The 22304-nt window shown below is 42.2% G+C and overlaps 2 protein-coding genes across 7 annotated transcripts in view; one reads left to right on the top strand and one right to left on the bottom strand.

Annotated features, from left to right (window-relative positions):
• Positions 1-3420: 3420 nt before the first annotated feature.
• Positions 3421-9374, bottom strand: LOC116242552 (guanylin-like). 2 transcript variants are annotated; one of them, XM_090122859.1, is made up of 4 exons: positions 9095-9374; positions 8157-8236; positions 5221-5410; positions 3421-4475 (listed from the first exon to the last, which is right to left on the bottom strand). In XM_090122859.1, exons 2-4 carry the CDS (start codon positions 8229-8231, stop codon positions 4408-4410), a joined length of 333 nt encoding a protein of 110 aa, XP_089978985.1. In that variant the 5' UTR covers positions 8232-8236; positions 9095-9374; the 3' UTR covers positions 3421-4407. The 2 variants fall into 2 exon arrangements, with proteins under 2 accessions (XP_089978985.1, XP_031469218.1); XM_031613358.2 differs by lacking the exon at positions 9095-9374 and having other exon boundaries at positions 8157-9088.
• The window catches only part of DISP3 (dispatched RND transporter family member 3), a 114907-nt gene continuing 101724 nt past the window's right edge, over positions 9122-22304 (top strand). For 3 of the 5 annotated variants that reach the window (XM_090122840.1, XM_090122841.1, XM_031613354.2), the window contains exons 1-3: positions 9122-9217; positions 10576-10628; positions 22084-22198. The gene's annotated coding sequence lies outside the window, so the exon portion shown is untranslated. The remainder of the gene's footprint in view (positions 9218-10575; positions 10629-22083; positions 22199-22304) is intronic. The other 2 variants (XM_090122842.1, XM_090122843.1) reach the window with 2 other exon arrangements.

Here is a 22304-nt window from a genome sequence, read left to right on the forward strand (position 1 = left end):
ATTGCTGTAATTTGAGCATTCTAATAAGGAATATTTCAGTGAGTCACTCATTCAACTGGAAAAAAAAAAAAAAAGGAGATGAAGGTAGTTCTCAGTTCTCACTGTGAAGGGATTTTAGATTGAGACAGCTTCCACATGACTACATGTGTTTAATTCACTCACCTGTTGCTCTAGGCTAGATAGAAGCAAATCATTAAATAATTTAAATCATTACAATCACAAACTTAACTACAATTGTTAAGAATGAATTCCTCCAAGATCACATCTGTCCTCCCCAGTGCTTGGAGGTTATGACTTGGGAAGTTCACAGAATCACAGAGTCATCAAGGTTGAAAAAAATCTCTAGGATCACCAAGCTCAACTGCAGTTCTAGGGGATCTCCTATGCTGCCCAGGTCAGCAGCAATGGGCAATTTTATATTCTATGTTTTTACTGTCTCTTAGGTACTTCATTGCAGATTTGTTGCCATATGCAGAACACAGTGTCCATCATGCAAAACTCCTGCATTATATCCTTGCACATTGCTGATTGTGGTTACGAACCTTTGGTTTGACTCCTCATTTGGGTTCCCAGCTTCAGGATCTTACATAATGGAGCCAAAAATGTTTTCTTGGGAAGGACATTCAAACTGCATAATACCACTGTTCTCCCCTTCTAACTTAACTTCCTGGCTTAAGCTGGGATAAAGTTAGCTTTCTTTGTAGTGGATGGTGTGATGTTGTGCCTCAGATTTAGGAGAAAAGCAGTGTTGATAAGACACCAATGTCTTAATTGTTGCAGAACAACAGAATCAAGGACATTTCAGCTTCTTGTATTGTCCTGCCAGTGAGGAGGCTGGGGGGGACACAAGAAGCTGGGAGGGGACAGAATAGCAGGGGGTTGAAATTCGATGATCACTGTGGTCCTTTTCAACCCAGGGCATTCTATGATTCTACGATTTTCCATACCATAAGAGATCATGCAGAACTGCAAAACTGGGAAGAGATGGACAAGGAACATAGGTGAGCAGGTGGTGAGTAACTGCATTGTGCACCACTTGTTTTTAAATATATATGTGTGTGTATATATATTTATCATTATAATTATTCTCCCTTCATTTTCTATCTTAGTAAATTGGCATTATTTCAGCCTACAATTTTTACCATTCCTTTGTTCAATTATCTTCCTCATCCCAGTCAAAGAGGGGAGTGAACTAATGACTGTGTGGTGCTTAGCTGCCTGCTGGGTTAAACAACAAAAACTGCCCTCAGAGGCTGTTCAGAAAGCGTATGGCTCAGCAGATGACCTATGTTACAGCCCTCCTGATTCAGTAGGTTCCCATTTTCAGCAATGGGCTCCAAAAGTATTTGGACTGCAACTCCTTTCAGCATTAAACGTGGTTCCATAACCCCAAGCCTGGATGACTACTTGAAATAATGAACACACAATAAGTATTTACAATACCAGAGGAAGCATATGGTGAATTACATCTTAACCTGTGAGGTTCCGTTTGAAAAGCACTAATTGGAAACAAAAATACTCCACTTCTCACAGCCAAATGAAAGACAGAAGTAATCTGACAGAAAACTGACTGTGTCATGACAATGTAAATCATTATTTTTAACGTCAGATAAAGAACATCTGTTTATTATTCATTCAGAAGAAAACTCAGTCAATGGAACATGATGATTATTTGTAATTTTTATCACATTGTAAATAGGAGGCAGGAAATGAAAGGACAGTGTAGTCCATAAATGATAGCAGGTGGCAATCCTGACCGCCAAAGAAAATGATGCATTATAAAGCTCAGTTTATCTTGCCTCTTGGGAAAACAGAGGACCATTTATCAGAAGAAAAGGAAGAATTTACAAGAGCTCAGAGGTGTTTCTGACTCACTGTAACAATCAGAGCCTGCTACGTGTCACACGGTTCTCTTCTGAACTCTTTAATATAGCCAAAGTAAATAGCTGCAGGAACGACCTTCTGAGAAGGAAATGATAGGAATATACATGACATGGTGACAGTGGATACACAGGAACCAGCCAAACAAATTAAGACTTTTATGAATCCCTGTGAGCCATCTAAGTAACTTTAAACTGCTGATGTGCACCAGCTCTCCAGTTTGCAATGTAGTATTGTGCGTCCTTGGCCTTGAAGAGTTTTCAGTAGTTTGATAACTAAAAGTCAAAGTCTGATCTAATTTTCTTGAGACACTCGCTTGTGTAATCCTTAGTGCTAAGAATTGGCTGAATTCGGCTAACTTTCACTAGCAGGTCAAGAGGAGTGTTCCTTCCACACTACTCATTGTTGGCAAGTCCACATCTGGAGTGCTGGGTCCAATTCTGAGCTCCCCAGTACATGAGAGACATGGACACGCTGGAAATGTCTGGCCACCAAAGGGATCAAAAGACTGGAGCATTTCTCCTGTGAGGAGAGGTTAAGAGAGCTGCGACTGTTCAGCCTGGAGAAGAGGAAGGTCGGTAGGTCATCTAAATACCTGATGAGAGGACAAAAGAAGATGGAGCCAGATTCTTTTCCTTGGTGCCCAGTGACAGGCTAAAAGGCAATGGGCAAAAACTGAAACACAGGAGCATCAAGAAACACTTCTCCACTGTGCAGGCAATGGAGCAGTAGAACATGTTGCTCAATTAAGTGGTAGAGTCTTCCTCCTTGGAGATCTTCAGGAGATGTCTGGATATGGTCTTGGGCAACTTATTCTACACTGTCCAACATGAGCACAGCTCTTGAACCACATGACTTCCAGAGGTCCTTTCTAACCTCAACTACTCTGTGATTATCAGGTTAGCAAGTCAGCATGGGGTTATAAAGGGACGTGAGGTTTGTGAGTCACTGGGAGAACTTTTTTAAGGTCCCCAGTCCAGCCCTCTCACCCAGTGTGAACACTAGGAGAGTATCAGTAGGGTCATCTTGGTTCTGTTCTTTTTGCCAATGAGTTTTCATTTCAAAATGCATAATCTGCCCTCTCTGCCTGAGCCATACTAAGCTGCTGTACTAAGACTTAATGATTCGTCAAATTAATTCTAAGAGAAAATGCAAAGTTGCTTTTCTATATCCAAAGATGTAACTTCAAGTTCAAAATAAGCCCAAGAACTGTTTTGAGTCAGGAAATGCAGTTTTCCAGAGGTGCCAATTTCAAGGCAGCAGTAAGATGCTTAGTGTGGGACTCTTTTTGGCATTCAGTCTTGGATATTTCTGTTCTGGAGTACTCAACAGTCTTGAAATGGATGCACAGCACTGACATTCTTCTGAGAACCTAGTGGCTGAGTTGAGGTCCCAAAATATAAGAAATGGAGGCTTAACAATTGAAAGGGAATAATTTTAAAACTCCAAAGTAGTTATATATTACTATTACTATAAGGACCACAAATGGAATAGCAAATTATTTTAAGGTTAACAAGTTATATTTTACTCCAGTGGACATTCAGACATGGAAGAACTTATATAGGAGATAAGGAAGTAGGTAGACCATCAAAGAAAAAGAAAGAAAACAAAACCAAGCAAAACTACAAAATTGTCTCTAATCTTTATTTCACGTACAGTAGCATTCAAACATTGGTAGACCCTTTCTTCACAAATAGGCACTCAAAAATAAAAACAAGGCAATGTTTTCCTTTCAAAGTGATTCCAGCATTGCAGCTGGGACTTCCTTTTTCCTAAACAGAGCTTAACAAACATCTGCCAAAAGAAGGGAGCAAAAGATTACTAGCTCCTGTGCTCTTCTACATCTGTAGAATTGGCATTAAATATTAGTACAAGTAACAGATGGAGAATTTCCTAGCTATTAAAGTGTTGCTAAACACTTATGACTTGTCCCCAAGTTATATGCTACAGCTCTGTTACAATCAAACACATACCATGTCCAGACCTACATGCACAGACATTCATCCAACCAACTGGAGAGCTTGAGTTGGAAAAGATTACAACCCTATGCTGCTTAGGTGTATATGTGTAGTGGAAGACAGATCACAGGGAGATTTAGATATTAAAAGGCTAGAGGAGACTACTCAGTTTGACCCATTGTGTTCCAATCCAGATAGAATACTGGAAATTGAAACAGTGAGTCCAGGATATTTTCACTCCAGTCAACCATGACACAGCTCACATAGACAGATGCACAACTCAGGCGTGGCTCAAGGTAAGACAACGCTCAGTGTGAGCCTCTTTCTTCATGGTTCTTCAGCTTCTCAAATGAAGTTTGGTCTTCCTGTTGCCAGAACTGCATTGCTGGTATTACCTGATCTCACTGCTTCAAAATTACCCTTAGTATGTCTACATGAGCTAACAGCTTCAGTTTGACTGTAGTGAAGATGATACCTAAATAGTGATTTGTGAGGGTATGTGATCTTGCAATACAAATGCACAAACTTCCTAGCTTGGCACACTGTCTTTGGAGTGTCTCATCCTTATTCAGAAACAACCAGAGCAGGCAGCATTGGCACAGATTTCACACAAATCAACGTCACCAGCAACCAAGTCTGTTAGAGAGAAAAGAGACTGTTTTAGTGACAAGGCAAAGGAATTCATTGGAGAGCAGAGCCTTAAACCACGTGGTGAAAGACTCCTTTCTGTTACTGTTCCACAAATTTCTGCATACACTGAAGTTATTACTGACACAAGAAAAACTAGTTTTTGAGAAAACTTTGCTTAAGGAATTAAAGAAAATCTGAACTCACTGGGGAAACAAGGGGAACATGTGGAGGCAAGAGAACAACAGGACATTATGAGAGGGTGACAAGGATATGGCCTTAGATCCTCTGAGGTGGCTTGCAGAACCACAACCTCAGTTATATTGGTGCTACTTCTTCCTAAGTTTTCCATGGTATTGATAAACACAACGTACTAAATAAATAAAAAGCAGATACTGTAGGAGCCTGTTCAAGAATCACTATACGTGCCTTGGAGGTAACGCCAAAGGTTGATTCACTTCATCTACATCTCACACCTCTTTTAAGGAACCTGGAAATACATCTCCAATGGGAGGAAGCTTCTTCATGTCTATGACAGACTGATCTGTTACTGTACTTAGGCTACAACTAAGCACTATAGGAGTTTTCTGGTGGGCCCACAGCTATCGTATCCTTGCAGAAGGGGTGGTAGCATGGACTTCCAGCTGCCTCAGAAGTGACACAACAGTAATTACACTTCTTTGGCTGCTACTATTTCAATGTTTGAGGTTGAAAAGTGTGATAAAAAGGAAACTATGCAACATGAACTACATACACAGCCTCTCGAAAATTGCAGGTGCATCTTCTCTTTTACACACAGCTTGGAATTCCTCAGGGAGATCTTTATCTTGACATGGAGAATACCCAGCCTTTGAAACCACCATGCGAGGGTTAATGACTTTGTTCTCATCCATAAGCTCCTTTAGCTTCTTCACAGATTCAAGGGAGAATTTCAAGTTGCCATCCTAAGTAGACAGAAAAGGAAAAAAACAGACATCAGAAAGTCAGGTTTCAGGCAAATGCATTCCCCTTTGACTGAAGTCTGCTAAACTGTGACCCTTCCCCAAAAAACTGTACTATAGGGAAAAACTATACTATAATGGTGAGCCTGCATAGTCAGGATTTTGTTTAAGCATCACAGTGAATGGAGGCAGAATTAGCACATTTTTCACTCCTGTGAGGAAGACTCATAACATCTAATGTAGGAAGATAAGGGCTGGGACTCTTCAGTCTAGAAAAGAAATGACTGGACAATATGTGGTAAAGATTGACAACACCATGAGTTAAATGGATGTGAACGGGGATTTATTTTGTTCACTCTTTCTTGTAATATACCAGCACAGAACTTTGAATCTTGGCTGTGAAATGCAATGCTCAAACACAGAAGAGGATAAATCCCATCCCCACAAGATGTGGCAAGCATGAATTTACAATTTGACAACACAATGGAGCACAAATGACTGAGAACTGCTAAATGTGGCACTTCTAACTGAAAGATCACACCAAGGCTTTGGGAGACCAGAAGATTATCCTGGAAAGGTTTACTCCATGCTTGAGATAGTTAGACCCTATGCATCTATTAATGTCAATTTCCTCCAGTTTCAAGTGAATCACAATGTTGAGACAATAAACTTAACCTGCAGGTCTTGCAGTTGTTTAAGGTAAGTACATAAATGCCCACAGAAGTCTGAAGAGAATGAAATAGTCAGAAGGATGATCAAGTAACACCTAAACAGTCATAGAAATAAAGTGAGTTGAGTCTGCTATGGCATGAGAGCAAATACTGCCATTAATCTCAAAGTCTCATTAGCTTGATGTTGAATTGTGTGGGTGTCTTTGGGCGGTGGTGTTGTTTAAAGAAGAATAATAAATAAGCTACTATGTACATGCATTTATTTAACAAAGTTAAACTTTTTCTACTTTTGATCAATTTGTAACTTTTCTTAGAATAATTTATCAGTTTGGATGCCTGTGAAAAATTAACTATTCCTCCAAAGACACAGTTCTAAATTCATCTACTGGTTGGAGACTCTAAAGGCATGAAACAGAAACAGGATTTTCAGCAGTACAGTTCCAAAGAAATCAGAAACAACTGAAGTGAGCTTCATTTGGTCATTTGCACATTGGATTTCTCCTTCTTATTATCACTTCATAGTAGTTCACTTCATGAACCCTGAGACATGTTTATGTCTTGGTGACAAATCAGACCAACAAAGCACCCAAAAAAACAACAATACCACCACCATCTCAGACAAGAAAGATGTACTAGAGAGAACACAACATGAGCAGCATCTTCTCTCCAAGGTGAAAATGCACGCTATTCTACTGAACTGACAGATTTTAACACAATCCCTCTCTAGTTTTTTCCAGTTTTACACACTTTGCAGACTAAGAGAGTGTCCACATACTGATATTCAGCCTTTAGGAACACTCTACAAAGTGAAACAAACTTCCCTTGCAGCTCTAAGAACATTTTGTTAAATTAATAACCCCTGTGACTTATTACAGAAGAGGGAAGAAAAATCTTGGGAAGAATTTCAGAAAACAAGTTTATAAAGCAACCTGAGATCCTAAGGGAAATCGAGCAATCCAAGTCAAAGGAATGATGCACACACAGCACACTGCATGTTTTTAAGGTCTTATCAAAGGCAGAGAAAATATGAATTTAGTGATTAATGAGATAAGGATTCCAACTACAAGTAGGAACTAATACTTCAGAGCTGAATACTTTGCATCCAGAAGCAGTTGTTCTCAGCTATTTTCTGTAGTCCCAAGTGGAAAATTGTTGCTTCCTCCCCTTCCCCCATTAAATACTACACTATATGTTCTGTATGGAGACTCTTGGTGTTAATGAATGGTTGGGAAGAAAAGAGGAGGTGAAACCTGCACAAGGATGGGACCTTTTCACTCCTTGGAAACCTACTAAGCACACATGAAAAGAGTCAATTATTGTTTAAGAAACATTTGCCCTCTTGGAACACCAGGGAAATTATTTGCACTGTAATCAAAATGAAATCTCCCAAACTATTTCTAGGGATCGGTGCAGACAAATCTAACGTACTCTCGTGTACAGACAGAAGTGCTGACACCTTCCTACCAGCTTCCACAGTGCATGTAATGCCAATCATAGGTTCTGTGTACTTTGGAGAATTTGGTATTAGTTTCCTCTAATATCTATCACACAATCATAGAGTCATTAGTGTTAGAAAATACCAATAAGAACATCCAGTCCAACCATCAACTCATCCCACCATTAGTCCACTAATATTCCTTTAATATCATCACTACCCATCAATATTCCTTTGGATGAAAACACTCATTTATTTCACCTTATTTTTATATGTGACACATTTGTAGGCTCTATCACATAAGTTTGCAGGTCATTTTCATAAAGAACTTCATGCTTAGAAACAAGCACAACACTTTCTCCCCAGTTCAGGTAACTTCACTTATGGAGTTCTCTAGAAAACAAAGCTTTGGAAATACTCTGATAGGAATTTCAGAGCAGTGATAGGGCTGGAAAAGTTTTATGTTAGAAACACCTGAACCATTTTACAGAGAGACAAACTGAACCACAGGGAGATGATGTCAGAGCAAGGCAAAAATCCAGCTTTATCAATTCAGATCAAGACTCCTATCTTACTTACATCTCTTCACATCAGTGCAGCACTAAGCTTGCAATACCAACAAGATAACCAGCAGAAAACTCACCTGGACATAGACTGCCTGGGAGCTGTGCACCAGTAAAAGGAGTGCAAGGAGTGTGAAGGACAGTGAGCCTCTCATAGCACCTGCAAAGAGCAGCCTCTTCTAACCTGAATATCTTTTCTCCTGTTTTGGTATTACACTGTCTTTCTTTCGTGTCTCTCAGATTTTCTCTTAGTACCCAGACTGTCTTGTTATCTATCTCTACAGTGCACGAGAAGCTTTATAAAGCTTTTACACAGCATTTCCTTGGTAATTCATTAATCTAAACTCCTTATTGACATACAATAAACCCTCAGTGGAATACAGTTATCAGCTCCTTGGCTGAGGATGCCAGTCACACCCCTCTTTACAACACTCTCCAACTTTCAGAAATTGACCATGAAGGTATGCAAAACATTTACCTACAACCAATAAATAGCTCAAACACAACACCTGAAACCAAGCCTCCATGTAGGGAATGTACTCTGCTTTCTACCTACTTCTCTGTGGCTTTCAGTCTTACCCAGAAATATAGCAGTAACATGAGGATGGCAAAGAATCAACACATCTCACTCTGCCCATCAAGAGCAGGCCCCGATATCCAACTCCCACCCTTTATCCCTAGCCTGATGGTTTACAGCCATCAATTTCAGCATCCCAACAACGTGGTTCATCCCACCAAGTTCCAATGGCTGCCAGCTCCTCCCATTTGTTACTCATTATGCGTGCCTTCGTGCAGGAATATTTCACTTGGACCTCTGACTGCCTATTTGCCTCTTCATGCATTTCAGCTCCTTTAGACACATGCAGCCTGCAAGCCTCAAAGTCAATCCTTACACAGCCCCACAGTACAGGTGTGCGCATGCGCGATAGCGCCGAGCTCTCTGCCAGCTGAACACAGTACAAAGCGCTACTTCCGCGTTTCCGCGCGCATGCGTGGTATCGCATGGAGGACCTAATACCATAGAGCCTGACAGCGCAGAGCGGCTCAAAGAGGTGAGACTCGACTTCCGGGCGATGCGGTGGGGCACACAGGTATCACACAGCGCTGCGCCAGTCGCAAGGCCGCTGGGAGATCCCAACCGGTGCGTTCCCGCGGCTCGGTAGGGAGTGCCAGAGGGGAAAGAGTGACAGATAGGTGGGAGAGAAACAGCGAGAGCTGAAGGGAGGGAGGCCTCGTCTATTTCATTTCGTTGCCGCCACTAGGCGGGAACGCGCACTGGGCGCAGCCATGTTGCTCTGAGAAAGGAGCACTGCGCATGCCCGTTTAGGACGCGCTGACACGCATGCGCAGCTTTGCCTGCAGTGCCGCTTTTTGCTCAGAGGGCGGCAGCAGAGGGCTGCAGTGGTGCTTGGGCTGTGTGTGTGATCTGTGCTGCAGTGTGCCTTGGAGGACTCCCAGTGCACTCTGAGGCTCCCCAGAGTGCTTTCAGAGCTCCTCAGTGTGCCTCAGGGCAACTCCTTGTGGAGAATCGACCTTACCATCCTTTGTGCTGGCAGTGCTGTCCTACAGCAGGTGGGATAGGGCACACCCAGTGTCAGCACCCGCGAGGAACTCAGCACAGAGACACATTTGTCAGAGCCTGACCCCCCAGTTGCTGCAGTATCCTCATGTTTTCCCTCCTGATGACTTCCAAACTGTTTTCTGTCTCCTGCACGCAGTGCTGGAGCTGTACTGGGCTGTGTAGGATCAGGAGGATTGGGCTCCTCTGTCCCCACAGAGTGAATTTGAAATCATAACCCTACAGGATTAGGTTATCTGCAGAAACATCCACCAGGGTGAAAGAGTCCTTCTAACTCCTTACTGCTTAATATTCCAGATTCGTGCCATCTCCCTGCACTGGAAGTTTCAAAAGTCACCTAATAATTAAGATTAGAATTTGCCTTCGGTAGCTTCCATACAGATTATTATTAGCTGGTGATAATTCCATTCCTGAGCTGGTTTTGAATGCTGTCTGGATCTTAGTGAGCCAAATAGAGTTGATGTTTTAAGGGTATGGTTATTTACAGAACCTCTCCTCAGTGCCAGGGATGGTGCATTAAGCTGTGCTCTCCCAGTATCTGGGAACAGACTTTATTCTTCCTGCTCCACAATATCATGTTTGATCAATTTATGGAACTTAGAGCTGGGAACTACCTACAGGAACAAAACCAAAGGCTGGTTTGCAGATGTAGATAAAAGACGGGTGCTTTGTTATAATAATAGCAACGATCCAAATAAACACATGCCTAGCAAGAGTTAAATGATCATTCAGTCATTCATCACTACTAACCTGTAATGGCCTGAGCAAGCGTCTTGTCCACAGTGGATGGATGAGAGAGCACGATAGTTTTGGTCTGTGAATCCCCTTTTGCCTTTATGTGCCAGAAGAACAGATGCTCTCAGTAAGGAGCATTCTGAACTATTTATTGTCTACAGCAGTCTATTTGTTTCTGCTTACAGAAAGAGCGTGTGGCTCTCTGGGTTCCCTGTTTCTTGGAGCTACAGATGAATAGGTAAGTTTACACAGTATGGAATCCCCAGGAGCAGTATGGTAGGGAACAAGCAGGAGAACATCTGAGAGGTGGAAGATATGATCCAAAAGAATGCCTGCTTTATACAAAGGCCTAGTGAAGAGCTGGGTGGGCTGAAAACACATCTGCTTCATAACAGAGCACTTGCATTTGCCAGACTACTATTTTAGGGTGTGCCTTACCTGTAGCTTTCTGCAGAAAAATCTGTTTGTGCCAGAATTCCACTCCTGAGCCAGGAGATAGTAATGAAGGAAGTCAGGAAAGATACAGTGCACAATTAATGCATGTTGTGGGAATGTTTCCTTTTGCTTATTTGGTCTGACAGCAGGACAGAGGTGATGGGAACCACAGGAACAGGAGAAGCAGTGTGATATACTGAGATTATACTCTTCTGTACCACTGCTTGTTGTTATTCTCCATTTTCATCCTCACAAAACCTGTTCTAGAGCTGAAATGAACTCTGTAGTGTATTTACTGCTTTTTCATTTTGGCCCTTGGTATTTTGCAAAGAAGTAGTAATGGGGAGAGTTTGGGTTGAATCGTGGATGTCCCTTGGATACTTCTACTACTTCTGAATGGAGCACCTCCAGGAAACCTCCAGGCACCTATGAACTGTTGTTTTCCATAAGTTTTTGAAGAGCAGCATGGAGGTGTACATTGATTTTGATGGCCGCAGTATACAACAGGCTGTTCCTTAACCTGCCCACTGCTTGTTCTCTGTAGGATACTGGTCTGTGGTGAGAATTTTACCATCAAAGGAATTAGGAAGACATGTAGTTTGTTCTTGTCCAGATTTGGGGCACATAGGTTGCTACACCTGTTGGTTTTTATTAGTTAAATGTATGTTGAAATCTACAAATAAATGCTACGACCCAGGTGGAACAGATGAGATGTGACTAAGTTCTTGGATGATTGATAATGAGCAGAGACTGGAAAATCAATTGTGTTAATTCCTGGCTTGTCACCAGGACGGAGAATTAATGAGAAAATCCATCTAACGTAATGGTATTTACATATAATACAGAATGTGATAAAATTGTCCTCAGGTGCTACTTGGCATCACAATTACAGGATTATTGTAGAGGCAGGAACAGAAATCTACAAGCACAAAACTCCTTCACAAACCACAAACAAGTGATGACACTGACCAATGAGGAGGGCTGAAGAAAAAACCAGAAAAGCAGGGAAGGCTGTCAGACTCCAGCAGAGATCTCTGAAGCTCTCAGTAACTCTGCAGCACAGAGACCGTGCAAACGTGTTTGAACAAAAGGGGAACACAGGTCTTGATCAGGAGTGACAGAAAAGCAAATCCGTCTCCCCAGCTGCCTCCTGTCCGCCAGGAGTTAATCCAGCCGAGACAGCATCAGTATAATTGATGGTGTACTGTTGTAAAAGTCATCTGTAAGCCCTCTGTGCTCAGAACACCTGCATCCCTCATGCTTTTCTTGTCAGCCCTCATCTCCTTGCTGTTGTGCTTCATGTACCCTCCTGTCCTCCAGTCTGCATGTAAGTATGCTGAGTGTTTAAAATCCCAGCTGCTGAAAGGGGAGTAAAGGGAGATGCTAGATAGAAAGCAGCTCTAAATCTCTTCAGTGTTTTCTCTCTGGAGATTTTCTTCAGGCTTTTTTCTTCTGTCTTAATGTGTCAAGGTCTTGGTTGCAGTGGAAAATTTTGCAAGAGAATGATAAAAAGTTCTCACTTCTGACAGGCAGAGAGCTACAGAAACAAGAGTCACAGAAATGTACCAGACCTCAGCTGCTCCTAGAGCTGAGCTCTGCTGTATCTTGAGCTATATTTTATAGCCTTGAGGTCCCAGTTTGTAAATATGCTTTTTTTTATTATTTTTCTCCGTGCTTGAAACTTCGGAGAATTTCTACAAGGCATTGGTTATCTCCTTTATGTTGAATTATCCTGAGGCTTTCTACAAGGGCCCTTCTCATAGTTTCATTGCCTTTCTTTGTGTTAGCCAGATGCTACCATGAGCAAGAGTTGTAAGGAGCCTCTTTCTGCTACAGTCTGCTTTGCAAAGAGACACAGATTTTTCAGTTTTCAAGCTGCTTTAGCAATGTTTCCCAAGTTATTCTTTCTATTTGTAGGCTTTGAAAGCTGGGCTGGGTGCAGTAGGAGACTGGTCTGACCTGAATGGTAGGAGTCCTCCACTGTGCTGGTGGGCAGTGAGTGGGGACAGACGTTCCAAAGCTTTACTGTGCATGATCTGCTATAAGATTAAAAAAACTACTTCCAGAATGGAACAGTGTGAGTACCAATGTGGGTCACAGGATGCTGACGCACTGGAACAGGTTGCCCAAGGAGGTTGTGAATACCTCGTCCCTGGAGACATTCAAGGCCAGGCTGGATGTGGCTCTGGGCAGCCTGATCTGCTGGTTGGCAGCCCTGCAAGGGGGGTTGAAACGAGATGATCTTTAAGGTCCTTTTCAATCCAGGCCATTCTGTGATTCTATGACACTTTGTGAGATTCTCTGTTAAATGCCAGTATAAATATATTTGTAAGACGTGTTGTCTCGCTCTATTCTCTCCAGCAGAGGGTAGTGGTTTGCCTGCAGCCTCGCAGGTTTCCTGCAGTGCATCTCTGCTCAGCCAGTGGGGCATTCAGGAGCAGCGCGTTGAAGCAGCCTGCTCAAGGCCAAGCAATGAGCTGATGTTGTAGCATATGTAAGACCAGGAGGTAAACCATTTGCTTGTCCTTTACTTCTCCTGTTTTGCTGTTCATTTCATGGCAGAGGGAAGATGTGTTTAGAGATAGAGAGGGCAATAAAGGATCGTTCGCTGATGTGCACTGAGAAATCTCAGTGCCCAAAGGAGTTTCACAGCACTGCACCTTCCCTGCACTATAACTATTCCTTGAAACTCCTCTCAAAGAAAGCACCTGTTCATAGCTGCTTTGGACACATGTCCAGGGTGGCTTGTTCTTAAGGACAGCATATTGTTTTCCCTTCTGAATGTAATCGAATTCAGCACTGACAAAGCCAAATGAAGTGGTTGCTGTGCCTGCCAAATGTAATTAAGAACAGAAAGCTCTCTGAGTAAAGCGAAAGTGAAACCCCAGGAGTTCTTAATTCTCTTGATTTCTGACAACTTTGTGGAAAGCTGGCTCCTTAATCCCCAGGCAGTTCTGCTTAGATCCCTCTGCACTGTTGAACTCCTGCTATGCCTGTGTCACATGTAAATCAGACAGGAAGATCAATGAGCAGATCATGCACTGCCTACATGCCCTCACTTACTGGTCTCATAGAGAATAAATACACGTTTGGCTGGTTCCAAACTGAATCATTTGGGTCCAAGGGAGGCAGTCCATAATGATGCGTTGTTTGCTTCATTGATGCTCTGCATTTGTCTGCAACTTGCAGGGCTCACAGCAAATTCTGTGCTCAGTAGTGGTTTTTGTGTCTGTCAGTGGATGGTTGGATTAGATGATCCAAGAGGTCTTTTCCAACCTTAATGATTCTATGATTCATTGATTCCAGCTCTATTTTGTGCTGACAGGAACTGTGTCTGTGTGACAAGGCTGAGCAGCCATGTTCCTGGACCTTGAAGAGCACTCAGGCATCAGCTTCTTCAAGCTGTTGCCTGGAGGGAATATACCTTTGAAGATAAGGCATGAAGAGACAGAAGCTTGAACTGAAAAACAAGTCCTACATAATAGCAGTTGACTGATTGAGTTAACTTCATTTTATTTCCTGGAGAAACGATGACAAGAGTTTCTTTGATTTGTTTGGTTTCTTTTGAAAATATCCTAGGCATTGTGGTCTGATCACAAACATTGAGCAGTTGTGGCTGAATGTAAACAGCTACATCCTTCTTATGCCAGCTCATCTTTCAGAAGTGAGGTCTACCTCTCAGCTCTGAGTCTGTAAAAGAGAACCTAAGGATGCACTTTGTGACTTATCCACGAGCATTCTTAGATTTTCTTGAAATTAATGACATGAATTGCTCAAGAACTGAGAATGAGTGGTGGCAAGGGGAAAGGAAGGCATGGGAATGGGTCTGGCAAAAGAACCATCTCTTGGGGAATAGTCAACAACACTGAAATCTCAGCATGGCTTTTACTGAACAAGACTTAAACTTTGATGTTACCTCCATCAAAGGCATTTAAAGACTTTTCTTTGGTGGAGGTGATGTCTATCAGCCCATCCTTTGGGATGGTAATAGTCCTGAATTGACTTTCAGGAAAGTTACCTTTGCTTAATTCTAGCTGGAGCTTTTGTAGAGATTCATTATCTGGTTTCAGAGGTTCTTCTCATCTAACTAAACTCCTGTCTTAACAAGGGATTAATGTGTTGTTGCCCTGGCTTTTAAATTATGTTGGGTGAGTGGAAAATGATGGATTTCACCAAGTAACAAAACTTGGTGTTCATCTTAGTGAAGCAGATATTTACATACTTCAACAAAACAGAATCTCTCTGTGCTTCAAAAGCCTGAAATGGCTGTGGGACTGATGAGATGTAAGGAATAAGGGAAAAGTTTATTAGCAATATCCCAGGAAAGTAGCTGAATAACTCATAAATCTTTCATGAATTTTACAAAAATGAGGGATGAAATCCTTGATGCTGTAGATGTATTTATAGAGACGGATAGAAATACAATTCTTTTGCCTGAGAATGTCTCGGTAAATTATTATCACTTGAAATTAAGGAACGATGTGGATATGGTTTATATTATTTTTCTGCAGTCTGAGAATCTATTGAACATTTTGTCTCACAGTATTGTGATCTCTCTCAATAGAAGGAATGAGAAGGAAGAAATTTTTAAATATTAAACAAAACATTTGACTGTGAAATTGTAACTCCAAAGCAGGAATAGAATAAAGCAGGTAAACGAGATTGCACTCCAATTTATTTTGGAACCTCTGTGATTTCAGCCTGCAATAAATAATTTGATTTGTGCTCCTTATTCCCTGCCGACTTCTCAGTAAAATGTCTCCAGGAAACCAAATTTGCCAGTCTCCCAATGAGGGAGAGAGCAGGGGAGAGCAGCTGGAGGATATGTAATGTGCATTTCTTTGTATCTCCATTTTTCTTCCACTGTTCTCATTGTAATGGGGTCTGAGTCAGATCTCACTGCAGTCTTTCCTCAGAGCTCAATAGTGCTGATGATTTGGGATCCATAGCCTTGTGCAGCCACACTGTCCCCAGGAATATTCCTTCCAGTGTCCGCTTCCAGTGACACAAATCATTTTATGTCTCATAACCTATACTCTGCCATGCCAGCAGAGACAGTAGATAAACCCCACTCTCCTCAAAAAGTTCACCTGGAAGGTTCAGAAAGAAAAGAGAGGCAACTGAGGATAACTTAATGGCAACAGCAGGCTGCAGATTTAGTGGACAAGGTACGTTGAGGAAAGGAGGTAATTTTGAGATTTTGCAGGCTTACAAGAAAGTTGTCATGTCTTATTCCAAGTAGCTGTATTTCTTCCCCTGCTGGGAATCTAATCCTCTTTTATTTTCAAAGCTTTGCCCGTGATTCCAAAAGTGTGTCAGCCTCAATGCCAGCTCGTTAGCAGTGTATGGGGGCAAGAGGTCAAAAACCAGAATGAAATATGATATGGCAGCAAATGCTTTCTGAGCAGGGAATGAGAGAAAAATATGCCAGAGATGTCCTTTGCCTTTGTGTCTGAAGATACTGTGCCTGGAATTGGAAAGATCTGAGGATCCTTTCAAATGATCCTTGTTCCCTTTCCTAGCCTTCAGTTTAGCATACCATTTTAGTGTCTGTTCCCTCCATAAATAGTACCTCCAGACCCATTCATCTTCTTTGTCTCTAAAATACAGTGAAGCTCAGCAGGATTCTAATATCCTACTCCCATTTCTGCTGTAGGCTCCCTTATCCTCTGTGCTTGGAGTCTCAGGTTCTCCAGTTGCTGTACAGAGTACTGTGAGCAGACTGCACTGAGAGCACTGGAGGCTAAGAAAACACTCAGTATCCTTCTCTTTCGCAGCAGATCTACTAGAAGAATGAAGATACTTTGCAGTACTCTTGATGGAACCTCTCAGAAGCTCAGTGCTGAAGAAACTTGTGTTTGAGTGAGAGGGTTATGGCTTTCTCTACTTCTGTGCAGGCATGTAATTAGGTGCTGCACTGACCCTGCAGAGAAATGGGATGTGGAGCCCACAACAGCCTGAGAGCTTCCCTGAAATCCTGTTATCACTGGGATCGTCTTCTCTCCTATGTTGCCCATCAGTGTTACATATTGACATGAAGGCAAACAAGCACATCTTCCTAACATCTTTTTATTGGCCTTTTCAGAGAAGACATTGGACAGACAGAAAGGCTTTTCGTCCCATTGTTGTTTAGTCTCACATCCTTTTTGTCCAGCACACAGTGTGAAGATTGGTTGGAGATAAGGCTTTGGTTATGTCACTAGATGGAGCTCACTATATAAGAAAAGCTTGAGCAGTAAATGCATTATTGAATAAGCAGTTTTAGATCATGGTGTGGGAGAAGAGGCAAAGTAATATGTGGGGGAAAGATGCAATGTGAAGAGAATGGAGCAGAGCATTTGTTAAAGAAAGGGGGATGGTAATGAATGGGATGGTACAATCACTAAGATTGGAAGAGACCACTAATATCATCAAGTCCAATCCCAGCCTATCCCCCACCATGCCCACTGGCCACGTCCCTCAGTGCCACATCTCAGAGTTCTTGAACACTTCCAGGGGCAGTGACCCCACCACCTCCCTGGGCATGAAGCTCAAAGCTGTTGGGCTGAAGATTTTAACTGTGATTCAGTGATGCACATGTGAGGACCTGCCATATTCTGGATTTGGGCACCTGTCCTAGGAGCATGTTGGGAAGGTGTGACTGATAAAGACAATCACTGCTGGACAGTGGCATCTTAGCAAGCACAGGTGTATGTGGGTGCATTGTCTCTGTATGAGATTGATTCCTCTGTGTTCACTCTCCATAACGTTCATACTACCCAATCTTACAAGGCAGACAGGAAGGAAATTTTAAATTCAGTTTCTGTCAGCATCAGCATTAGAATCAATCAAGGAACTCATTGTTTGTCATATCAGACAAATGGAGCAGAAATAATGCAAAGTGACAGTTGTAACTAAGCAACTTAGTCTGTCTAGTGAGGGGTATAGAAAATGAAATTAGTGAAACGTTTTGGTAACTGATTTCAGATAACAGATCTGTTAGATACAAAAATCTCCACTCTCCAGATATATTTTGCAAAAGAAGGAACTCAGACTTGTTGAAGTTTATTTGTTGTGTTTGATGTAATTTACTTGGTTAGTAAGTAAGTAAGTCAGTTAGTAAGTCAGCCCTCCTTGGGGCAGGGATCATCAAGGTTTTTTTATGGTTATACTGCACACGACACATGGGCTGCCCTCTGACACCAGCAATCTATGAATATAACTAAATTCAAACACCTAAAAATGGACAACAATCAGATTGAAATATATTTCATGCATAGATTGTAAGGGCTCAACAGGAGTCTTGTATCTGAGTATTACTTTTTATAGGTTGGTACAAGGCAATTGCATCGTGATAAATAGATCTGTTGGTCATTTACTGGTGGGTAGATATGTAAGGTTTGATAGCCACATTATTAGTGTAGTATACATAGTGATGAAATGTTGATGAGAGCAGCACTAGGGCAATTGTGCCAAAGCTTGGCATCCTGATGGACTCTGCATGCATCCCTGGGGCTAAGGGCTAGAATTGCCTTCACACTTCAGTCCTTTGCTTTTCAGGGTACAAATCAAGAGTGAGAACTGCTGGGCCAAAATCATTTCTGCCGTGGTTGAACCAGCTCAAGCAGAACCGCACCGAGGATAGATTTGTTCACTTCTCCTATTGTTCTTTTTTGCTATTTCTCAGCACTCCCGGGGGCTTTAAATCTAGCAAGGGAAAGATAGTATCTCTTACTGCCCTCATATCTCTTTGATGTTAGAGTCCTTAAGGCTTGGGTATTAACATCCTCCTCCGCAGCCAGCCAGTGACAGCAGCAGCATGTAAAGGCTGTGGTATCATCCTTCAGTTTCTTAACAGCGCAGTATAATGACTAGCTCTGTTAGCATATCACTGACACAGAGCATTACTAATTATGATGATTAATGGGTTTAATTTACTTAGAAAGAATAATGTGCAATAATTCTATTGTCAAAACTGAAAATCTGGAGTTCCAGCTTTGGATCCTGTCAGCATTGTTGTTACAAATCCTTTTGTGTTGGAGGAAAGTCACTGTGAGATGTTTCTTCCCACATGTTTCTGAACACAAGCTGCTTTGGGAATTTCTCTATCCACTAATAAGGCAATGTTGCCACCAAAAAAAAAAAAAAAAAGCAGAAATTCTGCCTTACTTTTTCTTTCACAGGCTTAAATTTTTCTTTAATGATGCTTTTGTAAACAATAAATATTTATTACCCCCTGTGTGGAGGTTGTGTTTTTGTAGTGGTTGGAGAGAGAGAGCTCATGGTGGTAAAGAATACAAATGGCATTATTTCATTTGGGGCTGCAGGTTGGACAGGCTGAGTAGTGCCATTTCCCAGCTCCTAGGCTGACTGGTACTGCCTGTCTCCTAGACCTGAAGGAGCAGTGTTGGAAGAAATTGCTTATCTCAGGATAGTTCCATGCTATTCTTATCAGCGTGAAGTTTGAAAAAATCATTACAATTATCTGTAGTGTCAAAGCCTCCAAAAAGATGGGCTCTGAGCTGATGCAAAAGTAGCATAGTCCTCGTGCATCCTGTATCTCTCCAGGGCAGCCTGGCTGCTTCTCCAGTCTCTTTCCACTTCCCAAGTCTGCCTGGCTGGGACTTTCCTGTACCAGACAGTTAATGTTTCTTAGATCAGCAAGATCACTGCTGAGCTTCGTAAGCAAGGCAGGAGAGGTCAGATACAGTGCACTGTTGTCAGTGATTCAGGAGTCTTTACGGCTTTAATTGTTGATTTAATTAGCTCTTCCTGTGAGCTGGAAACATTGCACAGGGGTAAAATAATAAGAGAAAAAAACGTTTCCTCTCGCAGCTGGCATTCTGAGATCTAGCGACCCGATGCTCACAGCAGCTATAAATAAACCATACTTAAGCCCTAGAGACTATTATGATTCTAGTGAGTCACCCAATTGACACAGCTTTAATCTGTGTATCTCTGCCTCTTCCTGTTACGTATCCAGTATCACATTTTGTTGTGATCTCTGCTCATGTCAACGCTTTGCCTGGGAGTCTGTGTCTGGCAAAGAAATAAACTCACATGCCCATAGCACTGTCTGTTCATCCTTAGTTCTGCAGAAGCTTTCACGAATTCATTGTTCTGCAAATGAGAGGAAGTTGAGGCAGGGAGCTGTCACCCAAGGCCCCCCAACTGACTGCTGGTAGATGGGAATAGCAGGATGTAGCTGTGTCCCCTTAGCATAGGTGTTCAGCCTTTCTTCCATAAATCTCCTATTAAGCTGCTGTCCAGGGCAGCTGCCCTTTAATATTGATGCACATTAAGGTCATGGTTCTTGTGATCCTTGATAGGAAGGTGATATTTCTCAGGTAAACTAAAGGGAGGAAATTGGAGTGATTTACAGTATTTGGCAAGGAGTTCTTATAAATCTGTTTTTGTTGTTTTTTTTTTTCCAGCCAAACCCCACTCTCATTGAAGCCCATACTTAGATTTTCCAGGTTTCAGCAGGGGTTGTATGAAGCTATTACATTGCCAGCCACTGGTGTGCTGAGCTGCTGAGTGCATTTAAATAAGATGCATTGCTCTCTGCTTCTTGCCCTTGCCAGTAGACTAGAATCATAGGCTTCGTGAGGTAGAGGCTGCTTGTCAGTAATGAGCTCAAAGGTTCCTGATGTATTCTTTCTGCAAGGCACCTGGAGTGTCAGTTCTTTAGGAGAAAAGCCCTCGTAGAAGGCAAGGATGTTACTCCAGCCATGAATGTCCTAAGAACTGTGACCTGGGCAGCCTGCACTGTTTTGCTGCTGGGGTACCCTGCAAAAACACTGTCTCTGCTGTGTGCCCTCTTCTGCATCAGCCTGCACTGCATACTGCTGAGCTTACATACCTAATGAGCTGTCAATTTGCCAGCGAGCTTGTTTAATTCTCCAGCTGCCTCTTCAGCTGCTTGCTCTAGCCATAAAAAGGGAACTTGAAACCACCCACAGGCCATTGCGACAAGGAACTCTGTTGAAATCTCAGTGCTTATTCACTTTCCCATTTTTTCCTCTATTTTCTATCATGGCTTTTCAGTGAGCTGTTTGCTACTAGTGCATGCAGTGGAGGAGGCAAGGTGCAAAATCCTCACTGACCCTTGTGCTAAATCCACAGTTTTAGACAGTTTATCCTACTGCTGCCTCTTTCTTTCTCTCAAAAATCCAAGTCAGATAAATCAGACATAGCCAGCAAAGCCTGCCACAGATTATATCCTCTGCTTTCTTTCTTAGAGTTTATACATCCCAGAGCCCAGCTGTAGCCTTCACTCCTTGTAAAGGAATGGGGGGGGCAGAGTGCTGGAGTAGACAGTGGGAGAGCAGATATCTGTGCACTCAGGGAGTAACCCATGAGACAGAGCACAGCTCCTGTGTTTCCCTTTCTCATTTGCAAAATAGGACATGCCATCTTTCCTCTTTATTTTATTTGGCATCTTTAGGAATGCTGCAGTAGCCAAGGGAGTATTTTATAGCAGAAGAGAGGCTGATGTTGAAGTGCATGGGATTCCTTACTGACCCAGCTCTTAGTCAAGTCTCCAAGTCAAGTCTCCTTTGAATCTGTTTTCCTCCAAATGAAGAGGAATTTTCAGTACTCATTCCCTCTTGCTCCACTGAAACAGTTAATAGATAATGCTCTTGTTTGTAGTCCTGCCAAGGGGTTTTTTAATTACCTGTATGGTTTTATTACATAATGGCAATGTTTGCTCCATTAGACTATTGGCATCTTTGCAGGAAGCAAACAAACCTGCTGACATCCATCAGGTTGACTAATTACAGACAGTTTGTTTCCTTTTTTTTTTTTTCCTTTCTCTTTTTTCAGTTTTCCTGGTCAATATTGGCACTAGATGTGCAGCCTGGGCTCAGTCTGCTTGCCCAGCCTTTACCTGCCCTGCTGCCTTAGCTGCCTGGGAGATGGTGGCACCTGATAGTCCTGAAAGAACTGGAAAGAGACAGATGAATGCTGCAGCATTGTCCCCAAGAGCCTAGGACAGGGGGTTGTGTTATTGACCCAGCTCCTGCCTTTCAGGACTATGTTTAGAAGAAAAAAAAGAAAAATATGACAGCTCAGGTATATTCTCTTTCATATCCTCACCCTTGTGTGCTCAATTACACTTGTCCAAGTAAGGCATGAAATGCTACCTAGGAGAAGGAGATCATTTTGCACTGTAGCTAGCAACATGGTAAAGTGCAAAATGGGAACAGCCTAACCCAAGGTATGGAAATAATGGCAGAGTATGTCATTCTCACAATGTCACTGTCTCTGCCTTTCAGTTATTGCAGTGTATTGCCAAATTGTGACAGCCAGCCGTCATCAGCCATGAAGTACTTCAGAGACAATCCAAATGTTCTCTCCAAACATCGTCATGGAAGAAGCAGCATTTTGTGGGTAAGCCTTACTTCCACTGCTTGTTTATACAAATGCTGCATTCTAGGTTGGTCACTGCTAGCCTTTGGAGAACAGGTAAGGCAGAAGAAAATAGAAGCTGAACAAT

The sequence above is a fragment of the Phasianus colchicus genome, chromosome 22 (genome assembly GCF_987193195.1).
Source record: "Phasianus colchicus chromosome 22, bPhaCol1.hap1.1, whole genome shotgun sequence".
NCBI classification, from domain to species: Eukaryota; Metazoa; Chordata; class Aves; order Galliformes; family Phasianidae; genus Phasianus; species Phasianus colchicus.